The sequence below is a fragment of the Nycticebus coucang genome, chromosome 17 (genome assembly GCF_027406575.1).
Source record: "Nycticebus coucang isolate mNycCou1 chromosome 17, mNycCou1.pri, whole genome shotgun sequence".
Lineage (NCBI taxonomy): Eukaryota > Metazoa > Chordata > Mammalia > Primates > Lorisidae > Nycticebus > Nycticebus coucang.
The window spans coordinates 81089306-81104014 of record NC_069796.1 but is presented as its reverse complement, the minus strand read 5'-3'; the positions used below and the strand labels follow the sequence as shown (position 1 = coordinate 81104014).

The window sequence follows — 14709 nt, the reverse complement described above, 5'->3', positions numbered from 1 at the left end:
TTCAAAAAAATAATTTATAAAAGGCTATTTGCTCCTGTGTTTTGGAAGGCTTCCAGCCTCGCTGGGGCACATTGGCTCCTTCCACCAAGATGCTGGGTGTGATAAGCAGCAGTGTGGGGGGGGAGGCTTGAGGAAATGGGGTTCAGAGATCCAAAACCTCTAGGTTGGTGTTGGGAAACAGGGAGATTCAAGAAAGCAGCTCTGCAGCCAAGCCCAGCCAAACCCCCAAGATGGGGATGAGCACCAGGGCCTAGGAGGCCAAGCAGAACCCTAACATTCAGGCCATTAGGACAATGGCACCATTGAGACCAGGGTTGAACTCTGGTTTGGGAATTCAAGACCAGAGCAAGAAGGCTTAACTAAGAACCCCAGGACCAAGGATGGACCTCCTCAAAGCAGAATTAGAAATCTAGGACAGCATCCTGAGATTAGGGGCCCTGGATTGTCAAAGTCAGTCATTGCTCCATGTGTTGGCTGCGCCAGAAGGCTCAAGGCCTCCAGTCTACCTGCCCACACAACCTCATGCCCTTGCTCATGTCTGAACCCCAGAGAAGGGGAACGAGCTGGGCCCCAGTGGCAGGGGGTCATGGCTGAAGACAGAATCGCTGGAGGAGCAGGTACTGCTGGCATCTCCACCAGAGGGGGAGCAGGGTCCAAAGGTCAGGCGAAGATCCAAGTACTGTAGTAGGGAACAGAGCAGTCAGCCTTGGCAGGCTGCTGAAGGTCCATGCAGTCATGTTGGACAAATCCCAGAGGGGAGTAGGCAGGGGAGCAGTACCTCCTCAGAGACAGCTAGCAGGACCTTGTCCAGTGCCTCCACCAGCTGCTTGAAAGTGGGTCTCTGAGAGGGTGCAGCATGCCAGCACTCACGCATCAGCCCATACCTGGGAGAGGGTATGGGCTCCTATTACCCTCAGCTTGGAAGCAGGGGAGAACTGTGGGGTCCCTGGGGGATTTTATTGGCAGTACAATTGAGTGGGAGCTAGTCCAGGACACTCTGCTTGGTGGAAGAGGAGGAGTTAGTGCTGCCCTTGAGGCCAAGGCCAAGGCAGAGAATGAGGACTGGAAAGTGGGGTGTGGGAAAGCGGGGTGAGGCCTCACAGCTCTGGTGGGCAGTGTGGGGGCCGGTCCATCCGATGTCCTTCCCGTAGCAGTGAGAACAGCTCTTCCACAGGGATGCCAGGATACGGGGAGCCCCCAAGGGTGAAGATCTCCCACAACAGGATCCCAAAAGACCACCTAGAGATATGACTTGGGCTCAGCAGGATGCAATTTCTCTTCCTGTTCCTGGGGACTAGGATGGGGGACCCTGTGGGCACGATCCTCCACTGTGGGAGGTGAGGGGATTGGGCTTCTTTTGGAGTCTGGCCTCACTCAGGTCCCAGGCTTGATCAGAAAGAAAACGTTTGAGTGCACAAATCCTAGGGCCATGTAACTTTGGGCAAGTGCCTTATCCTTATCACAATGATGACTGCTGGTGGACACCATGGATTGCCAGCTTCCAGGACTCACACGTCACTCTGGTGTGTGTACACTCGGTCAAATAAGGCCTCAGGCGCCATCCACTTGACAGGCAGGCGTCCCTGCACAGGAGAGGAGGGCGAGCTGGTGCTGAGTACTGCAGGTCCTGATGCCCCTCCAGGCCAGCCCCGCCATCTAGCTGTGCCCTGCCTCCCTCACATTGCTGGTTTTCTTATAGTAGTCAATGTGGTGGATGCCTCGGGCCAGCCCAAAGTCAGCAATCTTCATCACATTGTCCTCTGTCACCAGCACATTGCGGGCAGCCAGGTCCCGGTGGATGCACTGGAGGGAGGGCAGGGGGCAGAAAAGGGGCTTAGGTTCTCATCCCCATCTTGGGGGTTTGGCTGGGCTTGGCTGCAGAGCTGCTTTCTTGAATCTCTCTGCTTCCCAACACCAACTGAGAGGATTTGGACCTCTGAACCCCATTTATCAGGACATGTGGCTGGAAGCTGTGCTCACCACAGTAAGGCTTGGGACTAAGAATCATCCACCCATTTTGGGTGGAGAAGTCCAGGTCCAGAAAGAGGATATGCCCTCTCTCTTGCATTACCTCTTCCCTTGCCTAGTTGGTGGGTTAGAGAATATGTGAGTTCACAAACAGGGACATGCAGTGTCAGCTGCATAGGACTTGGGGACATTTAGGGTAATGAAAAAGTGGACAGAGAGAGATGCTGGGGACATTGAATGTCATATGCTTGACAGCATAGATATGGAGAAATTAAAAGTGGTCCAGAGCTATGTCTTCTGACCATACCTTCCGTGACTCCAAATACTGCATGCCTCGGGCCACCTGGTAGGCACAAGAGACAAGGGCTGGGAAGGAGAGTGGCCCCTCGCTGCTCCGAGGTCCATCAGGGCTGAGGTCAGGGCCTGGGGGACGCCGGGCCCTCAGGAACTCCCGCAGGTTTCCCTTGGCAGCACACTCCACAATCACGTACAGGGGCCCTGCAAAGTATGGCACAGGGAGGTTGTTGAAGCTATGGCTGTGCACCCTCACTGCCCACGCCACACCTCCGCCCCCGCCCTACCTTCTTGGGTGCAGACACCCAGCAGGTTGATGATATTCTTGTGTCGGCCAATCAGCTTCATCACCTCCATCTCAGAGATGAGGTCCGCCAAGTCCTTGTCGGAGGAATTATCTGCAAAGGCAACAGCTGTTCTGAGAGAGCTGCCCTCTAACTCCCCAGGGAAGGCTTTGGGGTAAGGGACAGAACTAGGAACACTGAACTAGGTCTGGGGCTGAATCTCTACTAGGCTGTGTGACCTTGAAAGTCTTCTAACCTCTTTGAACCTCAGGGTCACCTTATGTGAAACAGCACAGTTTACGTTTTTTTTTTTTTAATTTTTATTTTATTTATTTTTCGTTGTTCTTGTTGCAGTTTTGGCCAGGGCCGGGTTCAAACCTGCCACCCTCAGTATATGGGACCAGTGCCCTACTCCCTGAGCCACAGACGCCACCCCACACACTACCTTTCACAGCAGTTGCAAGAGTGCAACTAGATCAAGGATCTAAAAGAGGTAGGCCTTCCAGTGGGCAGGTCCAGGAAACAGGAGAGAGGGAAAGAGCTCCAAGTAGGAAGGAAGCTGTGTGTGGAGGGGCTGGCAGTAGTCCCTGAACACGGAGTGAGCGCTCCTAGGGGCTGGAAGCAGGCTGGTGCCCTGGGATCTGTCTGACAAGGGCCTGGCATCCATCTGGCCTAGGGACTCAGGGAGCTGACAACGGGGTGCAGCCAGGGCCCCCCAGGGCTGACCTGTGGCCCTGGGCCAATGACAAAACACCCCCCCCCAAATCTCACAATGCACATTTCTCAACCCTTGCCACCCAGAAAGTGCCAGGTGGCCCCAGCTGTGCAGAGAAGTGTGAGGGAATAAAACAGTGGCTGGGCCATTCTTGCAGAGGGGCCTGGGGGACAGCAGCCAGGGACCCTGATGGGCAGGGCCCAGATGTGCCTGCCAAAGCTCCTTGGGGCTATGGCTTGGGGCCTGGCATTGAGTTTAAATAGAAAGGCTGTTCTGTTAGAGTGGTGGGTGTAGGGGCACAGACCTGGCAAGGGTCGCCGGTGGGGTGGGAGGCCTGAAGGCATGTTTGGGGATAACTATGGGGAATGAAGTGGAGGGCCTAGGAAGCTGACAAGGAGATGTGAGGCCAAGACACAGACCAGCCTGACAGAGTATCAATCCTCAGTCACTCAATGGTTAAGATTTATTGAACCCCAACTATGTGTAGGGTACTTTCCACGAACCTTGGACTGGGAGGTAAAGACTATTATTTACCTTATGGGACACAAGAGGAAATTAAGGCTCAGAAATAACTTGCCAAGGTCTCTAGCAAAGCTGGACTGCAGGCCTACGGATGGGATCCCACAGACTCTCCTGGCTATGCACCTAATGGCACCAGGAGCCTCTTCTGTTAGCCTCAACACCAGGGGGCCTCCACTGGGCTGCCACACTCACCCTTGAGCATCTTGACAGCCACAGTGCTGGCTTGGTCAGGTCGGGCAGGGTCCATGCCGAAGGCCTCTGCACACACAACCTGCCCGAAGCAGCCCTCGCCTAGGGGCTTCCCAAGAACCAACCTGGGGATCAAGAAGAGATCAGAAAGCCCACACTTCAGGGAACCACTCCTGCTGAGGGTGGTCCTCACTCAGAGCCTGCCTCCCCACCCTCTGCTCAGTTGTACCTGTCCCGGGGGAACTCCCACAGTGGGTCGAGAGGTAGGTCTAGACTCACAAGGCCAGCCAGCAAGGGAGGACCGCTGGAGGAGAGACGGACGCCTCGCACCAGGGAGGAGCTTGACTTACCCGAGGAGCCTGATTCCAGGGAGAACTGCAAAGTGGGAGACTTGGTTCTGCCTGCTGGAGTCAGGCGAGGACAAGGGGTGGGGGATGGGCATAGTACCTGCCGGGCCAGAGGGAAGCGGGACAACTTCTGCACTGTGGCAGGTTGACGGGGATGCCGGCTGTGGAGTGCCTGCCCTCGATACAGCCCAGCCAGCAGTAGGAGCACAGCCAAAGCCAGGGAGCCTGATGCATACAGGATGATATCCGTGTACCTGGCCTCAGGCGCCACTGCTGTCCATGTAAGGTCCTCCTCTGTCCTCACACAGACACAGATAAACTGGTTAGTCGTCAGACTGGCTAGCCCCATTCCCTCTAACTCAGACTTTCAGGGCTTCCAACACACATAGGGCTTCCAACACACACACACACACACACACACACACACAGAGAAAGTTATACCCCAGTGGCAGACATGCCTAGCCCAGAGTATGTTATGGACAGGCACAGGGGCACCGCCACACATACAATCAAACACAAATCTATACACTACATCCCAAGCCCACAGGCCAAGGGAGACTGTCTACCCAACAGGTCCTAGCCCACTGCTGGACCAAGTAAGATCTCACAGTCCCTCCTGGCCCCCTCAAGAGCTCACCTGGCAGCACTGTGAGCCAAGCTGACTGGTAGGAGAGGCCGATGGAATTGCCTGCCAAGCAGGTGTACTCGCCTGCATCCTCGGCTGACACGTTCCGTAGGTACAGGACTTCTACCTCTGAGCTATTGATGTCTGCAGTCTGGGGACAGGGACACTTGCTCAGGGGCCACAGAGCCTGGGGCTACACTATGGCTGGGGGAAAACAGGGGACACCTCTCTGGGCAGGAGAAGGGTGGGGCTCAGGCACCCCAGGGGCCACACCTTCAGGACTTGCACGTAGGGGAAGCCATCAGCGCCAAAGCTGCTGCCGTTGATGACGATGTGCTTGAGCCACTGGATGTGGGGCTGGGCATCACTGTACACCTTGCACAGCAGCTCCACGTCACTGCCCACCACAGCTGTGGTGTTGGCTGGGAGCCCTGCTTGCAGGATGGGCCGGTGCGGGGACCGCTCTGGGGGCCAGGCCAGGCTGTCAACCCTGATCAGTGGCACCCATAGAAGCATCCTGTTCACTTGCCTCCAGCCTTCCCCCAGTTCAAGGGAGGGAATTTTCCTGACCTACAGCTTGGACTTTGCCTGGCTCCTGCTTATTCTGCTTAAATCTTGCATGACTCCCTGTTACCTTTGAGTCAGGACAACTTCTCAGCCTAGTATCTAAAACTCTCCATGGCCTGGGTCCTGACATTAATACCATACCCCAGGTAGATGCCTTTCTCACTTTTCCTCTGGTCAGATGCCTGTTCACCTAGTCCCATACTAACCCTGTGCTTCTCTCTGATTCCTCTGACTCTTCCGAGCTGCTCGACTAATCTAAGATTGAGTCCATATTGCCAGCCCTATCAGAGGGTATGACTGAGCCCAAGACAGGTCAGGCCTCCCACCTCCATGCCTGCTCTGTCATCTGCTCACCCAGCACATCCAGTAGATAGCTGTAGCGGATGCTGCCCAAAGAGTTCTCCACAAGGCAGGTATATGTGCCACGGTCTGATGGCACAACGCTTTCCATCACCAGACTCCAGTGCCGGTGGCGTAGCTGGGGGCAGAGGAAGTGTCCACGTGGGGGCCTAGCACATGAGATTAGATCCTACCCAGATGGTTCTTCTTCTTCTTTTTTTTTTTTTTTTTTGCAGTTTTTGGCCAGGGCTGGGTTTGAACCCGGCACCTCCAGCATATGGAGCCGGCACCCTACCCACCTGAGGCACAGGCATCGCCCCAGATGGTTCTTCTTAAGCTCTCCAGGCCCTGAGATGGTCAGGCCAAGGCCAGAGACCATGGAACAACAGAGGTCTTCCAAGAGTATCTGAGCCTTGAGTTTAAGTCTTTTTAGCTCTATCTTTCCCTAGCTGTGCCACCCTAAGCCAGGCTTTACCCTCTCTGAGTCTTAGCTTCCTCACTATAGCATGGAATTGACCCTGTACGGTTTCATCATGATTTTAAGATGCTAAAGCTTATTAATACCAACTGGCTAGTGATTTTTTCCCTACTTTATAAATGGAGTTGCTAAGACAGAGAGGTTAAGTCACTTGCCCGAGAGTGGGAGAATGGGCACTTGAACCAGAGCTCCCCAAGTGCACAGTTTGGGGCTCCTTTGGGATGGCCACAGTTGCCTTCCTCATCAGACTTGTTATAGATGTGTTTGATTTATAGATATGAGGGGACCAATGAAGGAATGAAGATGGGGGAGCAGATGGTCTTAGAATCCAGAGACTCACCCGAATGCCTCCAATGCGATTTTCTCCATGAAAGTCCTGTCCATCTTTGAGCCAGTGGATGGTGGGCATGGGATTACCTGCAGCTGGACAGCGGAACTTGACAGTGTTCCCAGCAGGCACTGCATGTAGTTTCTTCTCCATGCGCTGGGGGTGTGTCCAATAGGGTGCTAGAGGGGAAAGGTAGGGAAGAGAGTACTTAGAGCCCCTAGAATGATCACCCGCTGCCACAAAGGTCTCTGCTTCTCAGGGACCAGATGAGCAGTGGGGACAAGAGTTCTTGAGAACTCATACTGACCTTGCTGGGGGTAAATATACCCATTATGGGCTTTGGAGTCCTCATCATCACTGCTGGAGGTCAAGGAGTCTACATCAGGACAGAGGGAGGTGGCGTCTGAGGTCCCAGAAGGAGAGGTCTCTTTCCCCAGGCACCCCATAACCCCCTGTCAGAGTCTCTTACCATTTGTAACCAAGGTAAGATTGTGCAAGACAAACATGGAGCCTCGTGCCAGGCAGAGATAGTGGCCAGCATCCTCAGGTAGGAAGCTGGCAATCTCCAGGCGGCCCCTCCAGCCCCGTACCCGGCCGGCAGGTGCCAAGCGACTGCCCTCCTTGTACCAGTGTCCACCACGCTCAGCCCTCCCACAGCACAGCCGCACAGGCTGCCCAAGGGCCATGGTCAGCTCCTGCTCTTGCTGCTCCAGGCTGGGAGCCAGGCAGGGCTCTGTGGGCAGAAGGGCAGAGGTCAGTGAGCCCTGTGGTGCCATCTTAGGCAGCCTCCTTCACACAGACAGCATGCTGACAAGTAGGGCACAAGCACCTCAAGTCACATGCTAGACAAGCCATTGCTTCTTGATATACATACATCTATATGCTACAGATGCCACACGCAGGGCATGTCACATACACACAGTATTTAGTGTACATGCCACTGCCCAAGACATACACACACACACACACACACATACATATGCTATATATAGGTGCCACAGATAGGGCACATGCCATATCTTTAGGGCATATCACACTCATAGTGCATATACCACACATCACATGCCGCCTGGACCTCCCAAGTCACACACCCAATGAATAGAACATACACACACAGATATACACACAACACTCACACATACACAGCCAAGGGGCTCACCCCAGCTCTGTAGCCCAGCTCATGGCCCTGTGCCCTGCAAGGCCAGTCCTCTTGCAGACAGAGATAGATGGATGCTGCTGGGAGCCAAACACTGAGTTGAGTTGAGTCTCAATGGTTGGCCCCAGCCCTGCTGCCACCTTCTCAAGGTCTGGGTCAGGATCCTTTCTAGCTTTGTTGAGCCAGGAGCCCCCTCTTGGTGCCCACTCTTCCCACCCTTGCCACCCTCTCCCACCTTGGACGCCATACCCAGTTCCACTTCCTCAGAGGCCTCAAGCGACAAAGTTGGAGCCCCAGGTACACCCAGCAGGACCCCCAAGAGTGCCAACAGCAGCCGCATCTCCTTCCTGCGGCTCTCAGGGATCCAGGCTGGACTTCCCAATGACTGGCTTCCTAAAACAGGGAGGGAAAAAAGAGTTCCTGCTACACATGCACCTTTGCCTCTGCTCTTCCCTTACTGTGCAGATGAGGAAACTGAGACAGGGAGTGGGAAGCAGACTTGTCCAAGTCCCCAGCCAGGCCAGTGGCAGGGCAGAGATTGGAACCAGCTCTGCTGTTGCCAGAGTCCAAGGCCTCCCCACAAAAGGTTGTGCAAGGGGCTGGGCTGGGCTTCCTGCTTTCCTTGGGTCCTGCTGAGACCCTGGCAGAAGTTCACAGAAAGAGCAGTTTTGGGATTCTTTCCTTGGAGGGGAGCAGAGAAGGGAGACATATCTTCTGCTCACTCTCAGCACACATAATTTATTTTCTGCTGAATAAATGAATGTATTACTGAAGAGCCAAAAAAAAAAAAATAGTGAAATATAATACAAGGCCAAACATCAGCATCTGGATATTATCTGATCCAACCCCACTCATAGCAATACTGACATTTCCAGGGGTTAGGCACTCACAACCAACAAAACCGTCCTTCCACGGCAAGTAGGAAGCTCTTCCTCATTCTGAATCAGAATTGATCCCCTAGCTACTTCTGCTTCTTGGGTCCCTACATCATCTGTGGCAACACTGGATTTTTTTTTTTTTTTTTTGTAGTTGTCACTGTTGTTCAGCTTGGTTCAAATCTGTTGTCCAGGCCAGGTTGGAACCTGCCAGCCTCGGTGTATGTGGCTGGTGCCATAACCACAGTGCTACGGGCACTGAGCCTCAACACTGGATTTTGTAAAGAATGTAGACTCTAAGTATCAGACGGAGCTAGTTCAAATACTGATTCTTACCAACTTGCAAATCCTTCTCTGGGGTATCCTCATAATACTGCTTTGAGGATAAAAGAGATAATTTCAGTAGGGTAGGGACACAGAATGCTGGAGTGCTCTCCTTCCCCCTTCTGACTGTTCTCTTGTCATCCTGCGTCTACCTTTAGCCAGTCTCTGGTTCAGGTGTTGTTTCTGTCAGGTGTGACATACACACCCCCACTAGCTGGTTACTCTCTTCCAAATGCTACCAAGGATGTTTCTGTTCCTCAGAATGGAATATTTGGAACTAAGCCTCAGCTAGGGCACAGGAACAGGGTGACCAGTATAGTCCCAGGGCCTACTGGCTGTTAGCTGGATTTGGATCTACCCTGCTTGAGAAGCCCATCACACCCACTGCCACCCCACTTCCAGTCCATCCGGCCTCCTTTGCCCCTACCCAGGGAAGGTCATGGCCATCCCTTGCTTGGGCCTTTGCAAACATCTCTCTAGTCTCCTTAACCTCCATCCTCCAGCAGGGCCATGTCACTCCCCAGCTTTCCTTAATGATTGCCTGTGTCCAGCAGAATCCAGTCCTCAAGTAAGTTTTGTTTTTTGTGTTTTTTTTGGCCGGGGCTGGGTTTGAACCCACCACCTCCGGCATATGGGATCAGCGCCCTACCCCTTTGAGCCACAGGTGCCGCCCCAGCCAGCAGGATCCAGTCCACACTGCACACTGTTTCTTCAGCATCCTAGGCCTCCCTCTCTGTCCTTGACATTCTCTTTGATCACATAGCTGCCTCTTTCAGGAGCACCAAAGCCATTGGCTTTCAAAAGTGGGCACATTTGTTCTTTTTGTTGTTGTTGCAGTTGTCATTGTTGTTTTAGCAGGCCTGGGCCGGGTTTGAACCCGCAGCCTCGGGAGTATGTGGCTGGCACCCTACTCACTGAGCTACAGGCTCGAGCCTACACTTTTGCTCTCTTGCCCAAAAATCTGTGCCCCTCAATCCTCTCCTCCACCTGGTCCAGATAGCACACTCTCTGAGCTCACCCCATCTTCCACACTTGGCCCCTTTTCTGTAAACCCCCCTACCTCCTTTGCTCTGCAGGAAGGGTAGCTCTTCCAGGACAACGGGTTGAAGAGAAGCAGGGGTTTTATTCCCTCCCTTAAGCTGTCCTGACCTCACAACCTGAGTCCTTAGTCCGATCACTCGTAGCTGCTGACCGCTAAGCGACCACTCGGCACGGGGTGGGGGGGGGGGCGAAGGGCCTGACACTGGCATCAGACATTCCTGGGTTCTCTTCCTCTGGCCTCCCGGACGCACGTGCTGGAGGACCTCGGGCAAGTGACTGCACCTCTCGGAGGCTCAGCTCCCTCATCTCGAGGCCTGGTGTGCAGACAGCCCTGGGTCTCAGGGACAAGAGCACTCTTCCTCTCCTACCTCTATAGGGCTAGCCAGCGGGGAGGTGCGAGTCAGCTGGTCCCCAAGTTTAGCAGCACAGCCCGCCAGCCCGCCCCCGCCTCGGTGGGCAATGAGTAACCAGCTCCGTGGCCAGGGTGCTCTTTGGACGGAGCTGGACAAAAGGCCCTGTGTACGCTGCGGGTTACTGATTTACCGTCCCCTCCCCCACCACGCTCCCCCCCCCCGGCTCCCCCCACCACCCCAGTCGCTGAGCGGACGCCCAGGTCCCCAGTGCTGCGAGGGGGCAGTCCCCGGAGCCCCGTCGCCGCTCGCCCTCTGGCGGCTGGGAGCGCAGCTTGGGATTCACCTTCAGCTTGAGCAGTTCTGCTCCCAGCAGGGTCCTGGCTTGCCTTGCTTTTCGGCCGCCCGGCACCCAGCTCCAGCCAGCCACAATCCCTGCGCCCAGTGGGGTCCGCAGACACAGCCCAGGATCTTCAGCCCGTGGCGGGAGAGCCAGGAATATACCCGCTACAGCGGCGTGGCCCCAGGCGGCCCACCTCCTGCCCCGCCCACCTTGAGCCCAAGTCGGCTTGGACCAGTCTATCCTGAGAGAGGCGTGGCCAGGGTCCACCCAGAGCCCAGCCCACCTGGAGCCCCGCCTCTGAACCCAGGCAAGCGAAGCCACCGACTAGAGCAGCCCACTCCTGGGATCCGCCCAAGCGACCACACACCCCCTCAGAATCCGCCTGTTTCGCTCCACTCAGTCCCAGGCGAGGCTTCCAAGTGCTAAGGCACTGTCCTGCTATATCCTCTGCTTTTCACCTCTCAGGGACAGAGATCTTGGCACAGCCTGGCTCCTCTGTCTTCTGGACAATTCTCATATAGGTCCCCTTCTTTCATTTGTTCTCTATACGAACTTCACTTAAAATACAAGTCCAACTGTATCAGCTAGACTCCATGGCTCACACCTGTAATCCTAGTATTCTGGGAGGCCACTGCAAGAGGATCCCCTGACCTTGGGAGTTCAACACCAGCCTGAGCAAGACCTTGTCTCTTACTAAAAACAGAAAGACTTGTCAGGCAGATGGCAGGTGCCTGTGGTCCCAGCTACTCTGGAGGCTGAGGCAGGAGGCTCACTTGAATCCAGGGTTTGAAGTTGTAAGCTAGGCAGACACCAACGCACCCTAGTCTGGGCAACAGAGTGAGATCCTGTCTTAAAATAGAATCCGACACCATCCCTTTAAATTTTCCAATAGGTTCCCATAGCTCTTTTTTTTTGTAGAGACAGAGTCTCACTGTACCGCCCTGGGGTAGAGTGCCATGGCGTCACACAGCTCACAGCAACCTCTAACTCATGGGCTTACTCAATTCTCTTGCCTCAGCCTCCCAAGCAGCTGGGACTACAGGCGCCCGCCACAACTCCCGGCTATTTTTTTGTTGCAGTTTGGCCGGGGCTGGGCCTGAACCTGCCACCCTTGGCATATGGGGCTGGTGCCCTACTCACTGAGCCACAGGCGCCGCCGCCATAACTCTTTATAATACAGATTTTTGGCATGACCTGGTCCCTGTCCACATCTCCAGATGAAACCTTCATTCACTTTTTCCTTTCTTCCACTCAATGCCTGGACCTTTGCTTATGCCATTTTTCACTTCCTACAATGCCCTTTCTCCTCTTGGTCTGGTCAATTCCATCTTATTCTTAGGTCTCAGTTCACTTCCTCCAGAAAGCCTTCTGGACCTGCCAGGTTCCCCTTAGAGATGCTTTCTCTCCCATGAGGATGGAGTGAAGTGGTTCAAAGAGCAGGTCATATGGCTAAGTGGCCTGGGCTCAAATCTCAGCACCGTCACACAAGGCCTTGGCAGGTTATCTATCTCTGTCTTCATTTTCTTGTCAGTAACATGGGTAAATGAGTATCATCTCAAAAGGCTGTTTGCAAAAAGTAGACATGTTAATATGTGTAAGGCTGGCAAGCAACAGTTGCTTTATAATATTAGCTATGATTATTTAGGACTTGTTATTTCTTTATAACAGTTGCCATAATTGTAACTGGACAGTTAATTATGTAAATAGTTATTAAATGGCCCGCACAGCATCCTGGGTCTGTAGTTCCAGCTACTCAGAGGCTGAGACAGGAGGATAACCTGAACTCAGGAGTTTGAGACCATCCTGGCAACCTAACAAGCAGGTTAGGTCATTGTTATGCTGGAAAGTCTACCTCTTTCCACTCTCCCTCTCAAAGGGTTGGTGGCATTTCTTTACATAACTAAAAGGTCTATTAAAGCAATTAACAGAATTTTTTTTTCTTTTCCCTCTCAGACAAAAGAATGGCTTTCTCCCAAAGACAAATCAAAAGTAGTCGATTATTTTTTAAAAAGGTTTGTCACTTGGCTGGCAGGGTGGCCTGTAATCTTAGCGCTCTGGGAAGCTGAGGCAGGAGGATCCCTTGAGGTCAGGAGTTTGAGACCAGCCTGAGCAAAACAAGAAAAAAGACCCCTATCCCTACTAAAAATAGAAAAATTAGTAGGACCAGGTGGTGGGCACCTGGAGTCTCAGCTACTTGGGAGGCTGAGGCAGGAGGATCGCCTGAGCCCAGGAGTTTGAGGTTCTTGTGAGTTCGGCTGAGGTCATGGCACTGTAGTCCTGGTGACAGAGTGAGACTCTGTCTCATAAAAAAAAATTAAAAAAAGAATCTGTCCCTTCTCCAAGGTCCTGTCAAGCTGGCGCTCCCAGGAAATATGAAGCTCCTTGCCCAGAAATCTGCCTGCCCAGAGGCACCCTTGCCAGGCCTGCCTGATTCCTGAAGAGGCTCATCTCCCCACTTCTGGCCCTCTGCTGGCTCCCCTTAGTGAATGCGGTTGTTGGGCAGGCAGGGTAAACAGCCAGCAGGAGCTAGATCCCACGTGGTTTTCATTCAACTTCCAGGGCATTTCCTGCCTTTCCCTGAGCCAAAGGCAAACTAAAGGCTTTCATAGCCCAGGTCTTACATCTCTGTCTCCCAGAGATGCCAAAATCCCTCAGACTGGCAATCCTCCAGAACCCCAAGGTATGTTCCCCACATCCTTTGTCTGCTCCCCCTCCCTCCTCTTTCACACTGACCCTCAACACAGGCTGATGCTTTCCCACAAAGTCATTCATTCATTCACTCATTCATTTGACAAGTATTTATTTGTTTGTTTAATTAATTTTTTTTTCATTAAGACAGAGTTCTACAGCTGGGCGTTGTGGCGGGCGCCTTTAGTCCCAGCTACTCGGGAGGCTGAGGCAAGAGAATCGCTTCAGCCCAGGAGTTGGAGGTTGCTATGAGCTGTGTGATGCCATGGCACTCTACCGAGGGCAATAAAGTGAGACTCTGTCTCTACAAAAAAAAAGACAGAGTTCTACCCTATGCCTTGAGCAGAGTGCAATGGCATCATAGCTCACTGCAACCTCAGACTCAGGCTGTGGGCATCCTACTGCCTCAGCCTCCAAAGCCACTGGGATTACAGGCACTTGCCACGGTGCCCCGCTGGGTTTTTCAATTTTTTTCATGAGTCAGGCTCTCACTCTCACTCAGACAAGCCTCAAACTCCTGAGCTCAAGCAGTCCTCTCTCCTCAGCTTCTCACAGTGCTGGAATTACAGGTGTGAGCCACCGCACCTGGTTGACAAGTATTTATTGAAGGTACATTATATGGCATGCACTGTTCTAAATCGCGGGGACAAAGCAGTGAATTGGACCTTACCTCTATCCTTCAAGGAGCTGCTGACATTGTACTGGGGAGAAGGAGACCTGCTGAGAAAGTCAGTGAGGGGCACTCTCAGGGAGAGTTGCCTCTCTTACTGTCTTACTCTCTTGCTAATGTATAATCTTTCTGTGGTCTCTTTCTCAAAGACATTTGAACACACATACAAACACACATACACACTTCCTCTTGCTTAGTAGAGCTGAGAGCCTGTCAATTCAAGATCTTGCCTTTAGCCTACCTCTGCCTCAGTTTCTCCATCCAGAAAATGGGCACATTCCTGCTTTTTTTCTTTCCAGAAGTGTTGGGGGAAATGAATCAGTTAACAGATAGGAATGAGTTTCTTTTTTTCTTTCTTTCTTTTTTTTTTTTTTGCAGTTTTTTTGGCTGGGGCTGGGGCTGAACCCGCCACCTCAGGTGTATGGGGCTGGTGCCCTACTCCTTTGAGCCATAGGTGCCACCCAGATAGGAATGAGTTTCACCTGAACAAGAAGTAGGGAAGAAATCCTCCCCTTGGCTGAGTTCCTACTACGTGCCAAGTCCCATGCTAGGTGCTGTACGTGCATTATATCCTTAGATTCTTCTACCAAGCCAAATGGCATAAGG

General features: G+C 53.1%; 1 protein-coding gene across 2 annotated transcripts; it reads right to left on the bottom strand.

Moving 5' to 3' along the window:
- FGFR4 (fibroblast growth factor receptor 4) lies at positions 1-10484 on the bottom strand. 2 transcript variants are annotated; one of them, XM_053566384.1, is made up of 18 exons: positions 10072-10481; positions 8062-8205; positions 7126-7389; positions 6964-7032; positions 6669-6835; positions 5866-5989; positions 5218-5408; positions 4957-5095; positions 4420-4613; positions 4202-4347; positions 3976-4097; positions 2550-2660; positions 2276-2466; positions 1681-1803; positions 1513-1583; positions 1102-1239; positions 779-884; positions 1-679 (listed from the first exon to the last, which is right to left on the bottom strand). In XM_053566384.1, the coding sequence occupies exons 1-18, from the start codon at positions 10259-10261 to the stop codon at positions 533-535; spliced, it is 2637 nt and encodes an 878-aa protein (XP_053422359.1). In that variant the 5' UTR covers positions 10262-10481; the 3' UTR covers positions 1-532. The 2 variants fall into 2 exon arrangements, with proteins under 2 accessions (XP_053422359.1, XP_053422358.1); XM_053566383.1 differs by having other exon boundaries at positions 4202-4613; positions 10072-10484.
- Between the last annotated feature and the right edge of the window lie 4225 nt (positions 10485-14709).